General features: G+C 44.0%; 2 protein-coding genes across 5 annotated transcripts in view; both read left to right on the top strand.

Moving 5' to 3' along the window:
* Positions 1 to 1121: 1121 nt before the first annotated feature.
* CASP2 (caspase 2) lies at positions 1122 to 20598 on the top strand. Of its 4 annotated transcripts, XM_074378973.1 has the most exons (12): positions 1247 to 1323; positions 1916 to 2164; positions 4980 to 5130; positions 5425 to 5592; positions 5735 to 5816; positions 6994 to 7088; positions 7360 to 7536; positions 12909 to 13037; positions 13196 to 13286; positions 16987 to 17136; positions 17884 to 17993; positions 18151 to 20598. In XM_074378973.1, the coding sequence occupies exons 3-12, from the start codon at positions 4999 to 5001 to the stop codon at positions 18280 to 18282; spliced, it is 1266 nt and encodes a 421-aa protein (XP_074235074.1). In that variant the 5' UTR covers positions 1247 to 1323; positions 1916 to 2164; positions 4980 to 4998; the 3' UTR covers positions 18283 to 20598. The 4 variants fall into 4 exon arrangements, with proteins under 4 accessions (XP_074235077.1, XP_074235076.1, XP_003929851.1 ...); XM_003929802.4 differs by lacking the exon at positions 1916 to 2164 and having other exon boundaries at positions 1126 to 1323; XM_074378975.1 differs by lacking the exons at positions 1916 to 2164; positions 17884 to 17993; positions 18151 to 20598 and adding an exon at positions 13372 to 13432 and having other exon boundaries at positions 1124 to 1323; positions 16987 to 17075.
* Positions 18445 to 21908, top strand: part of CLCN1 (chloride voltage-gated channel 1) — a 48883-nt gene continuing 45419 nt past the window's right edge. Inside the window, exon 1 of the mRNA XM_039472582.2 lies at positions 18445 to 18533. The gene's annotated coding sequence lies outside the window, so the exon portion shown is untranslated. The remainder of the gene's footprint in view (positions 18534 to 21908) is intronic.

Raw genomic sequence — 21908 nt, 5'->3', positions numbered from 1 at the left:
AGAGATGGGGTTTCACCATGTTGGTCAGGCTGGTCTCAAACACCTGACCTTGTATCCACCTGCCTCGGCCTCCCAAAGTGCTGGGATTACAGGCATGAGCCACCGCGCCCGGCTGCCTTTTGTTTTCAACACAAGGTAACAGGAAGCCAAGCCGCCTGCATGTCTCCCGATCCCTGTCTAGGGGCAGCTGCTGGTGCGGAGTGGAAAACTTCCCATACACAGAATGGGAGGCCAACTGTGTCTACAGAGGGGTGGGCTGAGCATGAGCACCCATGTCCCCAGCCTCCGGGAGGAGCAAAGTCAGTCAAAGCGCTGGTGATCCCTGCTCCGAGTGGGTAGCAGTGACTATGCCTCTCCTGCCGAGGGGCTAGAGAGCAGTCCCCATCCTATCTGAACACAGTGGAGTCAGTGGCCCTAGGTGGACGGACTTCCAGTTTTGACGATGGTGGATATGAAGGCCAGAAAGAGTGAAACGTGAGCTTTCTGGAGAGGAGATTCCCTCTTGAATCATCTATTATGCAGCCCCAGGGCCACTTGCAAAGCGTCTCCAATCGCTTCTGCCTCACTCCTGCGCTCAGGCCGTTAGGGTTCTGACTCCAGCCGCGGGTCCTGCTTCCTGAGATCACAATATTGAGCACCAGATTTCCTGGACTTGGGTGCCGCGGCTGCGATGCAGGTTTCGGCCGCTGGAAGCTGCTAAACCATAGCTGACGCCGCCTCCCAGCCAGCCTTCCTTCCCTGCGCGGGCATCCGTCCAGCGCCTTGTAGCGCTCTCAGTCTCCTCCACAGCCTGACCCGAACAGTTCACTTCAATAGAGCAAAACTCCAGCCGCGCCAGTCCCAGTGAATTTATCGCCGTAGGCGGGGCAGAGGGCGCAGGAGGCACCGGGAAGATTTCCGCGGGAATCGAAAACCAATCGGATTCCCAGGCCGCACGCAGCACACCGGCCCGCCCCGGCTCTTTCCCCGCCCCGCTCTTTCCCCGCCCCGCTCTGTTCCCTCCTCGCCTCTTCCCTTTCCGTCGAGCTCTCCCGCTTCACCCCATTGGACCCCGCGGCCGCCGCGAGAGCTCTGCGCCTGCGTACGCACCGGCCGGGGGGACGGGGTGGGGTGGCGTGGGCGCGCGGCGGGGCGCAGGCGCAGGCGCGGTTTGTGTCCGCGGCTAGGGGAGGGATGTGGGGTAAGCGACGGCCCCCGGTGTGTTTGCGCTGTGGGCGGTGCACATTGCAGAGCCCACGAAAGGCGGGAGATGGCGGCGCAGAGCGCGGAGTCTCGGTCCACCCTCCAGCACAAGAGGCTGATGGCCGCTGATATGGGGCGCAGGTAAGTGGGAAGGGGTCTTAAGGCTCCTTAGGGGGGCCCAGGCAAGGGGAGCGTGGGCCTCAGGCGTGCGGCCCTGCAGCCCCCTCCCCTCGGAGCCCCTGAAAGCAGCCTTGTCCGCGCTTCCTGCCAAGGGTGGGAGGCCCCGCCGAGCCAGTTCATGCCTGACTCCGCTCAGGGGCGCGCGGGCGGACCTCTTGGCCTTACCGCTGGTGGGAAAAGCCTGCCCCAGCCTTTCTTCGTCCAACCCACGAGGGTTCTGAATAAGGGGAGCTCTTTGCATTCCTGCTGGATCTTGGCTTCTCTTGAAGATTCCCCATTCTTTCCTCTGGCTCCCTTATGAGGGAGACTGTAAATTGACTATACTCTGCCCCCTTAAAAACCGACGAAACCTGCAGACTTCGGTGCTCTGCCTGATCTGCATTTGATTTGTATCGACTGTATGTATCGTGATCTGCATGGCTTTGCATATAATGACCATATTTTCAAAGAAGTCAATACAGGATTTGGAAATTGAGTACTTTTGACAGAACAAGGGGGTGGCTGTGGCTCCAAGTGTCCATGCCTCTGCCCTAGTCATTCCATTTCATGGCAGGTATCACCCAGGAGAACATTGTAATGCCTCCTGCTCGAGTCTGAAGGTCTTCGTGAAGGGAACGTGTAGAAAGGAACCCCCGTGGTGTCCTTTACCTCTCCTCCCCTTCCAGTTGTGTCCCAAAATTGTCTGATTGGAAACTTTTGTAATATTCACATTCAAGACTCTGGTGTAGAGGAAGGAGCAGGTGTGCACAGTGGGTGATACTTCAGATTAAAACTAAAATCTCTTCGTGTCTTTGGATCTAAAGTGAGTGTTCTATAGACAGCACATAGATGATCATGTATTGTTATCAATTTTGCTAATTTTGCCTTTCCATCAAAGAGGTTAATCCATTTACCCAAAAAGTAATCATTTATAATGGGCCATGTGCGGGGGCTCATGCCTGTAATCCCAGTACTTTGGGAGGCCAAGGCAGGTGGATTGCTTGAGACCAAGCGTTTGAGACCTGCCTGGCCTGGTGAAACCTCATCTCTACTAAAAATACAAAAATAGGCCAGGTGTGGTGGCTTGAATTTTCAAATTCAAGTCTGAGGCCAGAAGCGGTGGCTCACACCTGTAATCCCAGCACTTTGAGAGGCCGAGGTGGGTGGATCACCTGAGGTCAAGAGTTCAAGACCAGCCTGACCAACATGAAGAAACCCTGTCCCTACTAAAATACAAAATTAGCCAGGTGTGATGGCACGTGCCTGTAATCCCAGCTACTCAGGAGGCTGAGGCAGGAGAATCCCTTGAACCCGAGAGGCAGAGGTTTTGGTGAGCCAAGATTGGGCTGTTGCATTCCAGCCTGGGTAGCAAGCAAAACTCCATCTTAAAAAAAAAAAAGAAAGAAAGAAAAGAAAATTCAAGTCTGGAACTCTAGTAGAGTTAATTGTAAGTCAGTAAGTTGCAAGTATGGGTGAGATTGCCTAGGGAAAGACTCTTTGAGGGGGCATCCCTAATGGAATATTAACATTAAGGGCAGTCCAAAGGCCCTCTAAAGAAAAGAGGAGCTGGGTAAACAGAGAGAGGACACCAAGAGAATGATGTCATGGAAACCAGGGGAAGAGAATGATTAAGGAGCAAATGCTTCTGGTAAACTAAAGGAGAAAAACTGTGGCATCATTGGTTGGTGTCCCAGCTGCAGTGTTATATATCATCACTATTACTGCTTTGATCTATTTGGAAGTGATTCATTCTTAAATGGGGTTTTGATTTCTATAGCTTTTGTTCTTGTAGCCAGTTTTTACTGAAAGTCTGGGGTAACGGAAATATTACAGTAAAAAGAAGGAAAAATGGAGTTTCAGACTCACTTTTCCAACCTCAGATTCATTGGCTGCTTCCAACCCACTTCCTCTACTTTGCTATTCCACCTGCTGTCTTAGGTCTCTCGGTTCCTCCAAGACCCTGTGTTTCCCTCTTCTTGTTACTTTATTTATTTATTGAGATGGAGTCTTGCTCTGTTGCCCAGGCTGGAGTGCAGTGGCATGATCTCGGCTCACTGCAACCTCTGCCTCGCGGGTTCAAGCAGTTCTCCTGACTCAGCCTCCCAAGTAGCTGGGACTACAGGCATGCACCACCAGACTCGGATAATTTTTTTTGTCGTTTTAGTAGAGGCAGGGTTTCACCATGTTGGCCAGGCTGATCTCAAACTCCTGACCTCAGATGATCTGCCCATCTCGGTCTCCCAGAGTGCTGGGATTACAGGCCTGAGCCATCGTTCCCGGCCTCCCCTCATTTTTTAACACCTTAGAAATCAGGATGCATTTTAGAGTTTTTAAGTTATAAACTGAAGTTATCATATCTTCACTGCTATCACGTGGTACCCTTACAGTTGTTACATATTTGGAAACTGATTGCGCAGGCTAGAGAACTCCGGATTTATGTAAATTAGGCATATAGATGACATATATTGGCAATAGGATTATTTTAGTTTATAAGCAGAAGCTGATCTCTTTGCAAGCCCATAGCAAAATTAGCTGGAGGTGACAGCATATGCCTGTAGTTCCAGCTACTTGAGAGGCTGAGGCAGGAGGATCGCTTGAGTCCAGGAGTTTCAGGCTATAGTATAGTGTGCTATGCCAGTTGAGTGTCCACACTAAGTTCATCATCAATGTGATAGTGATGTCCTGGAGCCAGGGTCCGCCAGGTTGCCTAAGGAAGGGTGAACCAGCCCAGGTCAAAAACAGAGCTCGTGAAAACTCCCGTGCTGCCAGGCACGGTGGCTCAAGCCTGTAATCCCAGCACTTTGGGAGGCGGAGGCGGGTGGATCACGAGGTCAAGAGATCGAGACCATCCTAGTCAACATGATGAAACCCCGTCTCTACTAAAAATACAAAAAAAAAAAAAAAAAAAAAAACTCCCGCTCCCGTGCCGATCTGTAATGGTATCATACCTGTGAATAGCCACTGCATTCCAACCTGGGTTTCATAGTGAGACCCTGTCTCTTTTAAAGTAAATAATAAGTACCTATCACTGTGACTTTGTGTCATACTTTCTGCTTATCCACATCTTAACAGGATTCTGATCATTTCTAGTGCCATTTTGTCACTGGAACTTAAAGTTTTAAAAAACATGTAATTATATGTTTATATCACTAGTGAAAGAGAGTATCTGTCTCATTTATTTTCTGTTAAGGCCATTGGCTTGAGTTTTTGCCATAGCATTATTTTAGTACTCATCCAAGATCATTATAAACTTAAATCACTTTCAGCAGCTTAGATAAATAATGTGAGTTGTTTTCTGAAATAATTCTCTCAATTGAAATTGGTCTATCAGATAAGTATTCCTTCTCATGAATATTGTGCTTGGGGATGTTATTTTGCTTAAGATAGATATTTCCCTCGCATAGTCAGACCATTCATCTCGGATGATGTCAGCTGACCATAAACCATAGAGAATTAGAGATTTTTTTTTATGATCAGTGTGCTTAGTACATCTTTGATTTAACCATTTAATAAATATGCATAATCTTGGTTATTATAAGTCTTATTCTTTTTGTTCTTTCTACTCATGCCTCTTCCACTCCACTCTTCGGTGCCAAATCTTGTGCTTGATAGCCTTTCCTTCTCCCGTTCATCTGTAGGGTATTGGGAGTGTATGGCATGCATCCTGACCATCAGGAAACTCTAAAAAAGAATCGAGTGGTGCTAGCCAAACAGCTGTTGCTGAGTGAACTGTTAGAACATCTTCTGGAGAAGGACATCATCACCTTGGAAATGAGGGAGCTCATTCAGGTATCTGGAGGCAAAAGAGAGAAGATAAATAGATCATAGAGGTGGGAATGGCATGAAAAAATATGGAAAGGGTATCATACCTTTCTAAGAAAATGGAAATACCCTTCTACCATAGAACATTTGACAGAAATGATATGTAATTCAAGAATAATAGGAAGGACTTCACCCAAGCATACTATTCCTATAAAAAGAATTCTTGAGATGGATGAGGACACTACCAGGAAGCTCAAGTGGAGAAATAGAATGATAGCTAAAGAAGTAAATAGGATTTCATGTTTTATTTTTGTGTCTTAGGCCAAAGTGGGCAGTTTCAGCCAGAATGTGGAACTCCTCAACTTGCTGCCTAAGAGGGGTCCCCAAGCTTTTGATGCCTTCTGTGAAGCACTGAGGGAGACCAAGCAAGGCCACCTGGAGGATATGTTGCTCACCACCCTATCTGGGCTTCAGCATGTACTCCCACCGGTATGGAGCCCTAGAAATCTGCGGTGTTGGGAAGGGTTAGTTTGACTGGAAACGACTTTGAAAGTCAGGGTGGGAGAGACTAGATTTTGTTGGATTTGGACCGGACCACCTCCCTAAGGTTATGAGTTTTGATTTCTTACAGTTGAGCTGTGACTACGACTTGAGTCTCCCTTTCCCGACATGTGAGTCCTGTCCCCCTCACAAGAAGCACCACCTGTCGACAGGTGAGAATTGATGGAATAAAAGGAGTCCCAGATTGACTTCCACTTTCTTGTCTGGTATCTGGCTTTGTCCTAACATGAGCCTTTTTTTTTTTTTTTTAAAGAAATAGGGTCTTGCTTTGTCACCCGGCTGGAAGGCTGGAATGGAGTGGCACCATCATAGCTCACTGCAACCTTGAAGGGCTCCTCCTGCCTCAGCCTCCCAAGTACCAGGGACTGCAGGTGGATGGCACCACACCCAGATAATTTTTTAATTTTTTGCAGAGAACAAGTCTCACTTTGTTGCCCAAGCTGGTGTCAAACTCCTGGCCTCAAGTGATCCTCTCGCCTTGGCCTCCCAGAGTGCTTGGATTATAGGCATGAGCCACTACACCCAGCTGAGGCATATTTTATATTGGGAATAGTTTTCAGTGAATTTGTTAAAGGCTAGTAGGACAGTTAGACAGGATATTTTTTTTTTTTTCTTGAGACAGAGACTTGCTCTGTTGCCCAGGCTGGAATGCAGTGGCATGATCTCAGCTCACTGCAACCTCCGCCTCCTGGGTTCAAGCGATTCTCCTGCCTCAGCCTCCCAAGTAGCTGGGATTACAGGCATGCACCACCACATCCGGCTAATTTTTTGTGTTTTTAGTAGAGACAGGGTTTCACCATGTTGGCCTGGCTGGTCTCCAACTCCTGACCTTGTGATCCGCCCACCTTGGACTCCTAAATTAGCAGGCTTGAGCTACTGCACCTGGCCTAGACTGGGTATTATTAATAGTTGGTTCTATTTCTCTTCTGTCACAGATGACAGTTTTTATAATTGACCCTTTGAGCAGCATGTATGGGCAGGAGGTTCATGCTCAATAGGCCTTTATAAAGCTGAATGAGAAAAGACTACATTTGGGGCCACCAGCCTACTGATGGAGCAGCCTAGTGATTTGAACCAGGCTTTCATCAGGTAGCCCATTCAGTCATTTAGCCAGTTGAGCATCTGCCACTTGCAGACTATGTGCAGAGATTCCATTAGTAAGCTAAAACTAAGAGTCTCTGCCCTCGTGCCCTCATGGAGCTTACAGGTTTGGGGTGAGATCAGTATTTATCAAAACCCAGTTCCAAGAGATGTCTGAAGTTATAATGATATATTAAGATTGATGCTTAAGTTATATACTAGTTTGTTCATTTTCTGTCTATACCACAGATACTGTGGAACATTCCCTAGACAATAAAGATGGTCCTGCCTGCCTTCAGGTGAAGTCTTGCACTCCTGAATTTTATCAAACACACTTCCAGCTGGTGAGTTTTACATAGTGACAAGAGGAAAAGAGTTGGGAAATGAGACACCCTTCCCAGGCACCTGAACTTAGTTTGCATATACCTTTCTTTTCTGCCTTGTTAGTCAGAAAATTGTTGCTGATTAAATGCCTTCTGTGAGCATTTGTCTATTTTTACCTGCTGGGGTGAAGAAGAAGAATGTGGTATTTTTGTTTTCTTGAAATGACTAATTTAGCAAGGGAATCATCTATCATCAAGACGCTCGTGGTCTAACTAGGCCCCTCTTCCCTAGGCCTATAGGTTGCAGTCTCGGCCTCGTGGCCTGGCACTGGTGTTGAGCAATGTACACTTCACTGGAGAGAAGGACCTGGAATTTCGCTCTGGAGGGGAGGTGGACCACAGTACGCTAGTCACCCTCTTCAAGCTTTTGGGCTATGATGTCCATGATCTACATGACCAGACTGCACAGGTACCTGAGGCAGGAAAAATTGACATGTAAATTAGAGGACTGAACAGCACTTTGGGACCAGAGATATCTTTTGTTTTTGTGCCTGCTGGGATATGTCTTAAAAGTTGTTTACTCTACTTAGATTTTTACTCACTCTGTTCTGCCTCTCACCTTGCAATCTAATAAGAAAGAACCAGGGCCAGCCAACTGTTACAGTGTTGACATTTCAGGTTGTGCTTTCATAGAGTAATAATAGTCTAGGGTTGGGTTCTCACTTTTACATGTTCAGAAGCTTGATTCCCAATCACTCTGGAAGTGATGGGACACTGAGATTCACCATCATCAATTTAGTACAGATGTTTATAAGCCAGGGCTACACAGGATATTTACTTGTTAGTTGATATTGCTACTTAGCCATTTGTTTATTATTTATTTATTTTATTTATTTATTTTTTTTTTGAGACGGAATTTTGCTCTTGTTACCCAGGCTGGAGTGCAATGGCGCGATCCCGGCTCACCGCAACCTCCGCCTCCTGAGTTCAGGCAATTCTCCTGCCTCAGCCTCCTGAGTAGCTGGGATTACAGGCACACACCACCATGCCCAGCTAACTTTTTGTATGTTTAGTAGAGACGGGGTTTCACCTTGTTAACCAGGATGGTCTCGATCTCTTGACCTCGTGATCCACCCGCCTCGGCCTCCCAAAGTGCTGGGATTACAGGCTTGAGCCACCGCCCCTGGCCTTGTTTATTATTTAAAAGATTACTTTGGCAGATAAAATTCCTGTGAATGAAAAAGGGAATGGGGAAAGTATTTTTTGGGGGGAGCAGGGGAGGGGATGGGGTCTAGCTCTTTCACCCATGCTGGAGTACAGTGGTGTGATTTCTGCTCACTGCAACCTCTGCCTCCCGGGTTCAAGCAAGTTTCCTGCCTCAGTCTCCTGAGTAGCTGGGACTACAAGGGCACACCACCATGCCCGGCTAATTTTTGTATTTTTAGTAGAGACGGCGTTTCGCCACATTGGCCAGGCTGGTCTCGAATTCCTGACCCCAGGTGATTCACCAACCTTGGCCTCCCAAAGTGCTGGGATTACAGGTGTGAGCTACCGTGCCCAGCTGGGAAAGTATTCATAGCAGTCGTATAGCCACAAGTGATATCATAGGGTGGATTGTTTTTGGATCAGATTTCTAGAAATTGTAAGCATTTTCATTATGGGCTGTTCCTCATTAACCTCAGTTCCTGTACTGCACAACTGACTTTGTGACCTTTAGGGTTTCTGTTTTGCAATCAATAGTGGCCTGTTTGTAGTTCATATTCACTCTTTATTTTGATTCCAGAATAATAGAACTTTCTTAAATTTGATTTGAGGTTGTCAATGGTGAAATTAAAATTTCTAGGAGATTCAGTTTGATCTGTTGAGATAGAGGATCTTTGTTTTCCATTCAGCAGTGTCTGTAGGCTTCATTTCTCTTAGCCTTTCTCTTTCTGTGAGAATAATTATGTATTGACTTTATTTTTGGCAAGACCGGTTTCATCCGCAGGTACATGGGTGTTGTCCTTTACATGGTATTTTTGCCAACTTCCCCACTGTAGCACATGCAATGTAGTTAGATCCACCCTTGCTTCAAAGACACAGCAGGAACAGCTGCTTCAATCATCAAGTATTCAAGTCGTTCATATGCTTTCCTGAGAAGTCTGCCGGGCATAAAAGGACAAAGGGCGAGGTATCAGTCATAATGCCTACAGAAGGTCACTTAAAAAATTGTGCACTAAATGTATTTTCTTAGAGGTTTTGGTCTAGCCATTTCTTTTACTGGAAATCTATTATGTCATGGTTTTCCAAGTTGTATGCAGGCTGATAAAGGATCTTACACGTCTAATAGTTAAAAGACACAATACTGAGTCACTAAGTCAGCTATATACTGCTGTTTTTTTAAGAGACCTTCAGTAGATTTGGTGAGTTTATGAGTTCACTTCATAAATATCATACTTATTTATTCTAAGCCTGATGTATGTTCAGTGATCTGTTGGATTCTAAATCTTTGGTTATATTTCTGTATAACTGAAATTGCAGTAGAGTTAAACTTTGAGTACCTATGATGGGGGACTATGTGAGCTCCCACAGATTTTTGTAAAGATCAGATGAGGGAGTTTTGACATCAGGAGAAAAGGAAGGGGGTCCTCTTGTATTCCTAAGGATCAAGCAAGATTAGAGAAAATGTCTTCTGACATAGCTAAGAAGAAGAAACACCTAGGTATATATTATGATCAAAAGGATAAATGGAGGAGGCAGGACTTAAATCTGCCTTGAAAGATAGAGGAAGTTACTAAAGCAGAGAGGAGTGTTGAGGCCACCCTAGGCAGGGAGAACAGTATATGGACAAGAAATGTATATGTTATAAACCAGGTAGTTGCAGTGGGTGTCCTAATTGGGTACACAGAATACTCTCTTCCTGGTGGGATCTCCCTAGAGACTCAACTCCTTTATCATATAGCTATTTGGCAAACAGAGGCAGAACCAAAAAACTTAAGATCCTCTTTTTTTCCCACATCAAATCTTTTTTACTTGAGAGGAAAATTCCATTTAAAAACAGGAAATAATGTAATTAATCTTAGAGAATCCTCTTCCCCTAATAGTGCTGCAGAGAACATGGGTATTCTCACTCCCCAAATGTTTTCACTTTTCTCTTTGTTATCAAATTTTCATTGCATCTGCTTCATGATGAAGTTACTAGTTCTAGAATTATGCTTTACCATATGTTAGTAAACGAGATACTTTTCAAAGTGGAAATTTCCTTTTACCGTGTGGTATTGTTTTTTTGGCTTGCATTTGGGTCACAAACTGCTTTGAAAATGCAGGGACAAGCTGTGGGTCATCCCTGGAAAATGCAGCTGCCCATATAATTTAGCATATAATTTCAGAGGGTTCACAAGTTATATACTTCACACGTTCCCCCAGCCCCTAGCCAAAATACACTTAAGAGTTAAGAACCTTGCTATTTATAGGAGTACTGTAATTTTATCAAAAACAAATCTGTAGATCCTATTTTCAGCTATGCTACTTGTGGAAAAGTTCCTCCAAATGTCTAATCCCCATTTATTGAATGGTTTAGTCTTACTAATTTGAATGACAAAGTGCATGTATTCTTTTTTTGGGCTTTGTTTTCTGTTTACTGACCTAATCTCACTAAATTCAAAATGCTGGTGATTCAGTGCCCAGGTATATAATTTTTGTTTCCTTCTTTGAGAAAAATTAACTTCTTTAACTATTAAATATTAAATTCTATTAGGGTCAGCTCCAGAGGAGCATTCACAGTTATGTATTCTCTTGAAATTATTTATTCTTGAAACAGTGTTTTGATTATCTGTCATTACCTTAAGATTTCTATTATTATGGTTGGATTCTGCTTACTCAGAAAATACACATACTTTTCAACAAAACCAATCTGTCTATTTCTAGTTATAGTTCAGACTTTCAAATATTTTATTTAACTGCATCTCAATTATCTACAAACAGAAGTATTCTGAACAAATAAATTAGTAGTTCTCAAAATTTTTCATATCAGAGTCTCCTGGAAAACTTGTTAAAACATATTTTGCTGGGGCCCAAGATTTCATATTTCTTACAAGTTCCTGGGTGGTGGTGCTATTACTGCTTTAGGGGCCACACTTTGAGAGCCATTGCAATATGTTATATTATAAAAGTGTGCTTTTTATTTTGGCAGTGTGTGTGATTAAATATGTGCAGTTTTAACTCTTCCACCTAGATAACTTATTTGTCTTTGTTGCATTTTATTCAAGTTTATAATAAAATGAACTTGTTTTCTCTCTGCTCATCTCAGATAGAAGATCCTGACATTGTGAATTATAGAGGGAGGCATAGGTTTAAAAATGTGTGTCCAATTATTATGCTGTTTAGGTACACAGTATAACTTTCTGATGCATGGACCAAGTGCTCAAAGTAGTGGTCTTTGTGTATCATAACTTAGTGTGAGATAAACAAGATTCTCCGGGCATGGTGGTACATGCCTATAGTCCGAGCTACTCTAGAAGCTGAAGAAGAGGATTCCTTGAGTGTGGGAGTTCTAGGCTGATCAGGTGTCCAAACTAAATTCATCATCAATATGGTGACGTCTTGGGAGTGGGGGACCACCAGGTTGCCTAAGGAGGGGTGTACCAGCCCAGGTCAGAAGTGGAGCAAGTGAAAACTCCTGTGCTGATCAGTAATCATCTTGCACCTGTGAATAGCCACTGCACTCAAGCCTAGGCAAGATGGTGAGATCCTGGTTTTTTTTAAAAAAAGATAAACAAGAACACAGTTCTTAAATTGGACTACACCATTGACCAGTAGTAGACTTCTTAGAAAAAAATACTCTTTATTAGATGTGCACATTATAATAATGGCAGATTTTTGCAGTGTGTCCCAAATACAGTGATCAGTCTTTTTTTTTTTTTGGAGACAGGGTCTCTGTCACCCAGGCTACAGTGCAGTGGTGCAATCATGGCTCATTGCAGCCTCGGTCTCCTAGGCTCAAGTGATACCTCCACCTCAGCCTTTAAAGTAGCTGGGACTATAGGCATGCACCACCATGCCTGGCTAATTTTTTTTTTTTTTTAAAGACGGAGTCTTGCTAGGCTGCCCAGACTAAGTCCTTTGTCTATAATATCTCTTTTAATCTTCACAAACTTAAAGAAAATGTACTCAAATTTTCTTTTATAAAGTGGAAATTGGAGTCTCAACAGTCTTGAGTAAGTTGTTCCAACTTATGAACCCAAGGTTCAAACCTAGATTAATCAGACCCCAGGGCCTGCATATGTAATCACTGGCCTGTACAGATCCTCCTTCATAGCATGCTCTTTCTGAAACAAGGCATTTTATACAGGTATCATCACTATCTCTCCGATACTTAAAATCTTAGAAGACAACACACAAGTATTTCTTCTCATAGAACAGTTTATTTTCTTGTAGCTGAATGTGCATGTTACTTATTCATAGCTACACTTATAGTCACCCTTGTGCCATTTATGTATAAGGGCACTTGCTGTAATGAAGAATCTGGTTATGAACAGGGAATTAATCAGAGTTGATCAGCTCATGATTAGCTTCTTTAGTAACTTGCTTTAATCCAGGAGTTCTCTATCTCAGTGAGTCTGAATCTGTATGCAGAATGTTGTGTCTCAGCTCATATGCATTTTTCTTGTTAGTCCATAGCTTTCTTTTTACTTGAGAGAGAGAGTAAGTCTCTCAAAAGGTCTCTTCTTCTATCACTGACTGCAAGAATATACGGAAAGCATTTTGTCTTCTAATATCTTAGGGTTTCAGAAAGAAACCAAAGATTGATGCTTATATTGGTGCTGACTCTAGGGCACAACACTAAACACTCCTTTTTTCTAGGAAATGCAAGAGAAACTCCAGAAATTTGCACAGTTACCTACACACCGAGTCACGGACTCCTGCATCGTAGCACTCCTCTCGCATGGTGTGGAGGGCGCCATCTATGGTGTGGATGGGAAACTGCTCCAGGTGTGGATATGGTCGTGGTGAGGGGGGCAGCTGCTGAAACCAGGCTGCTTCACCTGCGGCCTGATGTCTGTCTAGTGATGGCTACTGTTGCATGTATAGGACCTCAGGAGGCTGCACCAACTGCTTAACCTCTCTTCTTCCTTGTTTCTTTCTGGCAGCTACAAGAAGTTTTTCGGCTCTTTGACAACGCCAACTGCCCAAGCCTACAGAACAAACCGAAAATGTTCTTCATCCAGGCCTGCCGTGGAGGTGAGTGCCCTGGCAGACCAGCACCTGGGTGGTGGCTCCTGGGCAGCCTCCCACCAGCTCTCACTTTCCTGTTTGCTCCTCTCAGGTGCTATTGGATCCCTTGGGCACCTCCTTCTGTTCACTGCTGCCACCGCCTCTCTTGCTCTGTAAGTGTCTCCCGATGCATGGGGTGTGCTGGGACTTGGGCAGCCCATGACTCTCAGGCTGGTCAGCTCTCTGTGCACCACCATACCCTGTTCTCAGGACTCTCTTCTCCGTGTCCTTGCCTTCTTTTCTGAGGATTCTTACTCTTTTCTGTGCTTTATTAACTCTGGTGCCCTTTTTTTGGTTACTCATTCGGTTGTGGATTTTTGATCTGTCTTTTTCCTGTCCTCCTTATTTTATCTCCTTTCACTCTTTCTCCTTTTCACTTGTTCCATGTACTTCCCTGCTTCCCTGCATTTCCACTCTTCCCTCCTTTCTTCTTGTCATTCGTGGGCCATGCAGGATTGCAGAACAGAATCCATGTTGGCCTTTGACTCTTTTCCATGAGCTGCTGGTGCCCGTCTTTCTCTCATGCAGTCCGTTTTACTCCTTTAAGACCCAGGACCACAGGATGAGGAGTAGAAGACATAAAGGCATGCCTTTCGTCCTAGAGGAAAACAATAGCATTTAGTAGCTCTAACTTTGGAGTCAAATTCTGACTTCACCATTTACTAGTTACGTAAAGATGAAGTTAAATGGCATCCCTCCATCTCAGTTTCCTTCATATAAAATGAAGAGAGTCCTTGTACCTACTTCATAAGGTGGTTGTGATGATTATGCATTTAAGAGCTTACTTAGCACAGTACCTGGCTCACAGCACACCCACAAAACATGACAGCTATAACTCTTATAACACAATCAGTGCCGTGAAGGGCTTATAGTTTGGTTTAAAGGTCACTTTTCCCAAACATTCATATAATTACTGTTTTGATCTATTGCATGGCCAAATGTAAATAGCTAATATTATTGTCAGCCTGATCTAATATTACCACAGATATAGTCTACTGAGGTCCTACAATGTGATTCAGACTACAGTAGTTACTACCACAAAAGCAAAAGGAAATGCCTCTCTAAGGAGCAGACCAGTTACTCAGGAAAATAAAGTAAATACACATGAAATAGCTTAATACTAATTCACAGGCCTCATGTAAGCAAGGGTGAAATTAGCAAAGTACAAACTGCTTAGGAAGGAGTATGCAGTAAGACTAGATCATTTTAAGAAAGGGTAGTTTAAAGAGATTTTGTGGATAGGATAAGGCTTAATTTGCACCCAGAGTAATTTGATTTACATGATTGTAGAGTAATATCTAGAGTCTATCATGGGAAAAGAAACAATACAACATGATAAGCACACTAAAATTAAAAGGGCATGCTGTGTCTCTCTTCCTAAACAAGTGCTTGGATCTGATTTTAAAACAGCATCTGTGTGAGTGTGTGAGATGTGGCTGGTCACATGAAGTAGGTTTACCTCATTACAAACCTTTAGTCGTAACTGAAATTTTGGACTTCAGCAGGTAAAAGTATGGAACAGTTGGGAGTATAAGTAGGAAATAATGGGGTGAATTTTTTTCCAGTAACGTTGCCATGGAGGGGCTGCACTGAGAAAAGAGGTTATGGGGCAGGAACTGAACTTCTCATTCCCTGCTCTGTCCCCAGGCCTAGAGCACTGCCTGACACATGGTAGCACTTAGAAATGTTGAATGAATGGATGAAAATTAATCTGCTTAAAAAACTGTAGATATTATGTAAAAAAACAAATACGTGGATATTGTGAAAAAAGAACTAATGGCATTAATTGATTGATGGATCTGTGATATAAAGGTGAGAGAGGAATTCTCCTTTCTCTTTAACTTGGCCTATTACTTGGTGTCATTACTAACAAAACAAGGACAGTTGTGGTCATTTTCTCCTCCTATATCCAGGGATTTAATACACTGTTGGATCTGGATAAGGAGTAATTGCTCTTTTCTGGAGTAATCTGAATCTTTTGCTGTCTCTCCAACTTCTCTGAAATTAAATCCCTCAAGGAATGACCAGTAGCCAACTGTTCTTAGAAAACTTGAGTTCTCCTGTGTTCCTGCTGTATTTGGTTAATATAATTAATATCTAGAAAAAGTTCCAACCCCTGCCCCAGTTGGCTTCTAAGCTGGAGTGTAAGCTCTATGATGGCAGGAATTTTCTCTTCACTCTGTCCCCAAGGATTAAAGTAAAATAGTGCCCAACACCTGGCAGTTGCTTGACACAGTTTTATTAAATCTGCGTTTTGGTCCTTTTCCCCCCAATTCTTGAAGCTTCCCTTCCTTCTTAGGCTCCCTTGTTGCATGGAGCAGGGAGTACTATAAAACAGCATACTCTTACTTTTGATGTGTTGACTTGAAAGTCCTCCCTACCTCTCTTTCCTCCTGACAGCACCCCTGCCCACACCCAAAACAAAATGTCATCATCAAAAATAAGAATCTGTCTTGTGATAGATAAGGCCTTTATCAAGAACATGGGCATCTGCTCAGGTTATGTTGAGAAACTACTACTAAAATTGAATAAGGATGATCTTTTTCAATTTTCTGGGAGAAAATAGTCTAATTCTCCCCATTTTAAGTTTTTTCTCTTTTAAAATTTTCTTAAGGCCAAGCACAATGGCTCATGCCTATAATCCCAACAATTTGGGAGGCCAAGGCAGAAGGATCACTTGAGGCTGGGCATTCGAGACCAGCCTGGTCAATGTAGCGGGACCCCATCTCTATTGAAGGAAAAAAAAAAAGATTAAAAAAGTTTTTTCTTGGCTGGGCATCCCAGCACTTTGGGAGACTGAGGCGGGTGGATCACAAGTTCAAGAGATAGAGACCATTTTGGTCAACATGGTAAAACCCCGTCTCTACTAAAAAGACAAAAATTATCTAGGTGTGGTGGTGCACCTCTGTAGTCCCAGCTACTTAGGAGGCTGAGGCAGGAGAATTACTTGAACTCAGGAGGTGGAGGCTGCAGTGAGCCGAGATCATTTCATTGCACTCCAGCCTGGCAACAGAGCAAGACTTTGTCTCAAAAAAAAAAAAAAAAAAGTTTTTTTCTTAAATTTTGGATGCTTGCTCTAATTTATCTTATGAAATTAATAAACAAGTACTGAGTGCTTCAAAGATACCAAAACCCACTTTGGAAACAACTGATCATATTTTTTTGATACCTTGTTTGAGATTGTGATTTTTATATAGCATACATTTAGTAACCGTATTTGTTATTTATTACCTTTTTTGTTTATGTAATAAAATTAAATGCATCAATATTTTATTATGTACTGCAATAAAAAGCACTATGACTCCCAGGCATATTGTTAATTGAACAAGTGAATTGTGGACTTAGATGGTTTTCAGTTCCATTTACAAGGAGTGTTTGATTGGGCATTTTCCCTGTCTTACACAGAATGGAAACTGCTCCAGCCACATAGACGTGCATGTGCTTGAGCGTGATACCCGGCCTGTGCGAGGCATTCCCTGAGTAACAGATGCATGCTGGGAGAGTAATGAATTTTTTTTTTTTAAGTTTATCAACCATAGGTTGGACGCAACAGCTGGAAATGGCTCTTCCCCATCAAGGTTGTAGGGAACGTGGGCTTGCCTGTGACAGGCCCAGGAGAGATGGGAAGAAGTAACATCATTGTCCATTCTGTCTGCCTTTGTTACAGATGAGACTGATCGTGGGGTTGACCAACAAGATGGAAAGAGCCATGCAGGATCCCCTGGGTGCGAGGAGAGTGATGCTGGTAAAGAGGAGTTGCTGAAGATGAGACTGCCCACGCGTTCAGACATGATATGCGGCTATGCCTGCCTCAAAGGTACTTTGAGTTCCAAGAGAATTGAGTCATACCTCATTTTATTGCACTTTGCTTTGTGGTGCTTTGCAGATATGGGTTGAGTATCCCTTATTTGAAGTGTTGGGAACAGAAGTGTTTCAGATTGTGGATTTTTTTGGTTTTTTTGAGTTTGGAATTTTTGCATTATACTTACCAGTCGAGTATCCCGTATCCAAGTATTCTAAATTTAAAATGCTCCAATGAGCACTTCCTTTGAGCATCATGTTGGCGCTTGGAAAGTTTCAGATTTTGAAGCATTTCAGATTTTTGGATTTGGGATGCTCAGCCGTTTTTTTTCAAATTGAAGGTTTGTGGCAATCCTTCATCGAGTGTCTGTCAGCACCATTTTTCTGTTGGCACGCCTCTGTTAGCATTTTTCAGCAATAAAGTGTGTTTTAATTAAAGCATATGCATTTTTTTAAGACATAATGCTGTTGTACACTTAATAGACTGTAGGATAGTAACCGTAACTTTCATACACACCGGAAGACCTGAAAATTTGTATGACTTGCTTTATTGCCATATTCACTTCCTGGAGCTGGTCTGGAGACAAACCTATAGTATCTCCAAAGTATGCCAGTAATCCAAAAGCATGTACCCTCCTAAATTTGGATTCTTCATGCTGGGCTCTTTGACTGGGGAGGGTGCAGGTGCCATGGTTGAGTCAAGTTTGGGAAGTCCAGCTGTGTGAGGGCACTCACACTCTGATTAATGTTCTTTTGGTTGCAGGGACCGCTGCCATGCGGAACACCAAACGAGGTTCCTGGTACATCGAGGCCCTCGCTCAGGTGTTTTCTGAGCGGGCTTGTGATATGCACGTGGCTGACATGCTGGTTAAGGTGAGTCTGTGGGCTCCGTGACCCCCGTGCGTCTCCACAGTGCTCTGCTCTCCTCTGCCCTTGAATGCCCTTTCATAGTCCGTCTCCCCTTCCCATTATACTGCTCTCATGAAGCCCGAGATTCTCAGACTTGGGCCTATTGGTTCTGCCTCTCCAGGTGAATGCACTTATCAAGGATCGGGAAGGCTACGCCCCTGGCACAGAGTTCCACAGGTGCAAGGAGATGTCTGAGTACTGCAGCACTCTGTGCCGTCACCTCTACCTGTTCCCAGGACACCCTCCCACATGATGCCGCCTCCCCATCATCCACGCCAAGTGGAAGCCACTGGACCACAGGAGGTGTGATAGAGCCTTTGATCTTCAGGATGCACGGTTTCTGTTTTTCCCCCTCAGGGATGTGGGAATCTCCCAGACTTGTTTCCTGTGCCCATCATCTCTGCCTTTGAGTGTGGGACTCCAGGCCAGCTCCTCTTCTGTGAAGCCCTCTGCCTGTAGTGCCAGCTGTGGTTGGACCTATTGCCAGGAACGTTTCAGCTGCAGGTGAAGATCCTGACAAGTGAAGTAATAAACACAGTGTGGTTAGGGGGAGAGGGCATGTAAGCTTCCCCATATTTGGGTTCAGTGCTAGCTTTTGTAGATGGCACTTTAGTCATTGCTTTTATTTCATTAGTTAAGATGTCTCAGATGTCATCTTTTCTTTCATTCATATCCCCAGCCGTTTTTGACCTAGAGAGAGTTTGGAAGCTGTCCAAATTTAATGTAGACATTACCGTTTGACTCTGAAGAAGCAAACATGACTAGAGACACACCTTGCTGCAGTGTGCAGAAGTGGCCTGTGCGTTCCCTTCACTACTGCAGGGCCACCCAGTGGAACGACGCTCTTGGCTCGTTTGGGCTCAAGGCACCACAGCCTGTCAGCAGATGTCTCCTTGCGTCTGTACCTTATTGATGTTTGCCTGTGGAAGTCTCAAAGATCTTTCACTGATTGTTTCTCTGAGCTTTGTTACTGAAATGAGCCTCGTGGGGAGCATCAGAGAAGGCCGGGAGGAGTGGTGTATTTCCCCAGACTCTGTAAGCTCTCTCTGTAGCTTTTTCTTTCCTGTGAAATGTCCATCTCTCTCCCTTACTATTCCCACTTCATTCAGTCAACCTGCACTTCGTATCTAGATTTCTAGAAAAGCTTCCTAGCTGTCTCCCTGCTTCATACCTCTCCCCTCTTTACCTTCATGTCATCCTGTTGACTGCTGCCACCAAATCTCTCAAATACTGCTTTACTGGATCATGTAGCTGCTCAAAGATGTCATGTAGTTCCTTGTTTCTGCTTTCTGCTTCAGTATTAAACTCTCGTTTGATACAATGTGGTCTTTATTTCAGTGCCATACATACTATTTTTTTCAACCTAGAAACTTTTAGCCCTCCTTATCTAAAACTTTCCTGTTAAGGCCTTTAAAAAACAAAAAACAAAAAACTTCCACTCTTACTTCCTCCAGTCTATTCTCCACATGACAGAGTAGTTTTGTTTTTTTTTATTTTATCTGGTTGTTTGGTGTTTTTTGTTTTTTAGGGCGAGGTCTCGCTATGTTTCTCAGACTGGTCTCGAACTCCTGGCCTCAGCCATCCTCCCACCTCAGCCTCCCAAATAGCTGGGACTACAGGCATGAGCCACTGCACCTGGCCAGGTTTTGGTTGTTTAAATACAAATCTGATCATGTCACCATCACCTCCCCTGCCCCTGCCCGCCCAGCTTAGAACCCTTCTGCTTTCTATTACATCTCATTTAAAATTTAAACAGTTCACTTGGTTTGTGAGAACTAGTTCTTGCCTTCCCCTTGAACCTCATTAAATGATGATTTCTCGTCAAGCTCCAGCCCCAGTGGTCTCCTCTCAGTTTCTAATTGTGCGCTCTTTCCTGCCCTCTTCCTGGGCCTTCTCAGCTCTCCACCCCCACCACTCCTGACTCAGGTGGTATCCTTATTCCTCAAGTCTTGACCCACTCCCAGGCCCTTCTGTCCTTGAACAGTCTCCTGCGGCTGTCACCACGTCTTGTCTTTTCCCCTCATTGCATTTATTGCAGTGTATATGTATGCTAGTTTTACTTGTTCATTTCTGTCTCCCCTCCCAGGCTGTAAATGCGGGCAGAAACCTTGCTTGTTTTATTCACCGTCATGTACTGAGTGCTTGACACATAGTGGGTCTTCAGTAAATGTTTGTTGAATAAAAGAACAAAGAAGGCAAGTCAACCTTAGCTACAACCCTACCTTTTGATAAAATTTTCCTTTTGACAGTATACATGGTTTATTATTTTTGTACTTTTTTCGATGTGTTTTGCTTTTATCCACTGGCATTTTTAGCTCCTTGGAGACATACTATGTGTGATAACTCCCTTCACATCTCCCATGGTCCCTAGCAAAATGCTAGGCCTGTAGTAGTCAAGGTGCTCAATAAATATTTGTTCTGTGAGCTGGGTGGTTTGAAGCCTTGCTGCCAAGTCCTGCCTTTGGGTCAACATAGTATGGAAGTATTTGAGTGAGTAACTTTTCCACTCCCACTGCCAGGATTTTGTATTGCCATCAGGTGCCAAATAAATGCTCATATTTATTACTGATGTGTGCTCAATACCTCTGTTTCTGTAAATACTCAGGTCTCTGAAGCCCACAGATTTTGCTTCCTTAGCCCCTTAACACTGCAGCATTTCTCACCACCTCACAAGGCATAGCCAGACCTGAAAAGCCCATCTTACTTTGCTTCATGATCCTGTAAATATATGCAGCTGTGGGCCCATCTCAGTTGGCATAGTCCTGGGATTTCTCACAGTCAAATGAAATGCTGGTCATTAGCAAACAGTGCTGGTTCTTGGTTATTTAGACTGTGAGATGTAGGCTGCCATAACAGATTGGGCTGGAATGGGAGGATAGGAGAATGAAGATAGTAGAATTCCATTTTCTCCCTGGTTGCATTTAAGCTCTTCTGGAGTGGGTACAGATTATAAGTGGGTGCAGCATGGAAGAGGTCAAAGCAATGGATTTTGTAAGTTGGGATACTTTAGGAGTGCATTGTATCTAAAGGATATGCCTGAGAGATAAGTGCAAATGCTGATGGGCTATGGAAGTTTGACAAGAGACGGGAAGTTCTGTAGGAACTTCTACAGAAGTTTTGGTAGGAAGCTTTTTTTTTTTTTTTTTTTAAGACGGAGTTTTGCTCTTGTTACCCAGGCTGGAGTGCAATGGCACGATCTCGGCTCACCACAACCTCCGCCTCCTGGGTTCAGGCAATTCTCCTGCCTCAGCCTCCTGAGTAGCTCGGATTACAGGCACATGCCACCATGCCCAGCTACTTCTTTGTATTTTTAGTAGAGATGGGGTTTCACCATGTTGACCAGGATGGCCTCGATCTCTTGACCTCGTGATCCACCCACCTCGGTCTCCCAAAGTGCTGGGATTACAGGCTTGAGCCACCGCGCCCGGCGCAATTTTTTTTTTTTAATGTAAAAATCGGGTTCCACCGTGTCAGCCAGGCTAGTCTCTAACTCCTGGCTTCAAATGATCAGCCTGCTTCGGCCTCCCAAGGTGCTAGGATTGTAGATATGAGCCGCCACACCCAGCCAAAAACAAAACTTTTTTGTTTGGTAGGAAACAGCTGTGGGAGCTGGAAACATTGTTGAGTGATACAGAGCAGGCAATGGATGTCTAGGAAGAGCAGAAGGGGACTGAGGTAAGCCGAAGCAGCTTGGTAGATAGAGGGGAATTTGGTACAGGACACTGGAGGCAAAAGGGCGTGAAAAATGGACTGAAACTGGTTGGTTGTACTGCAAAAAAAAAAATAAAAGAAACAAAAACAAACCGTGGGATAGCTCAAGGGAGGGATACAAAATCTAGGAGAGGTGAAGAAATTATGGAAATAGTGGGAGTAAGGTTA

Source organism: Saimiri boliviensis, chromosome 10 (assembly GCF_048565385.1).
Source record: "Saimiri boliviensis isolate mSaiBol1 chromosome 10, mSaiBol1.pri, whole genome shotgun sequence".
Classification (NCBI taxonomy): Eukaryota; Metazoa; Chordata; class Mammalia; order Primates; family Cebidae; genus Saimiri; species Saimiri boliviensis.
Note: the sequence above shows the minus strand (reverse complement) of the source record. Positions and strands in the feature narration are given on the sequence as shown.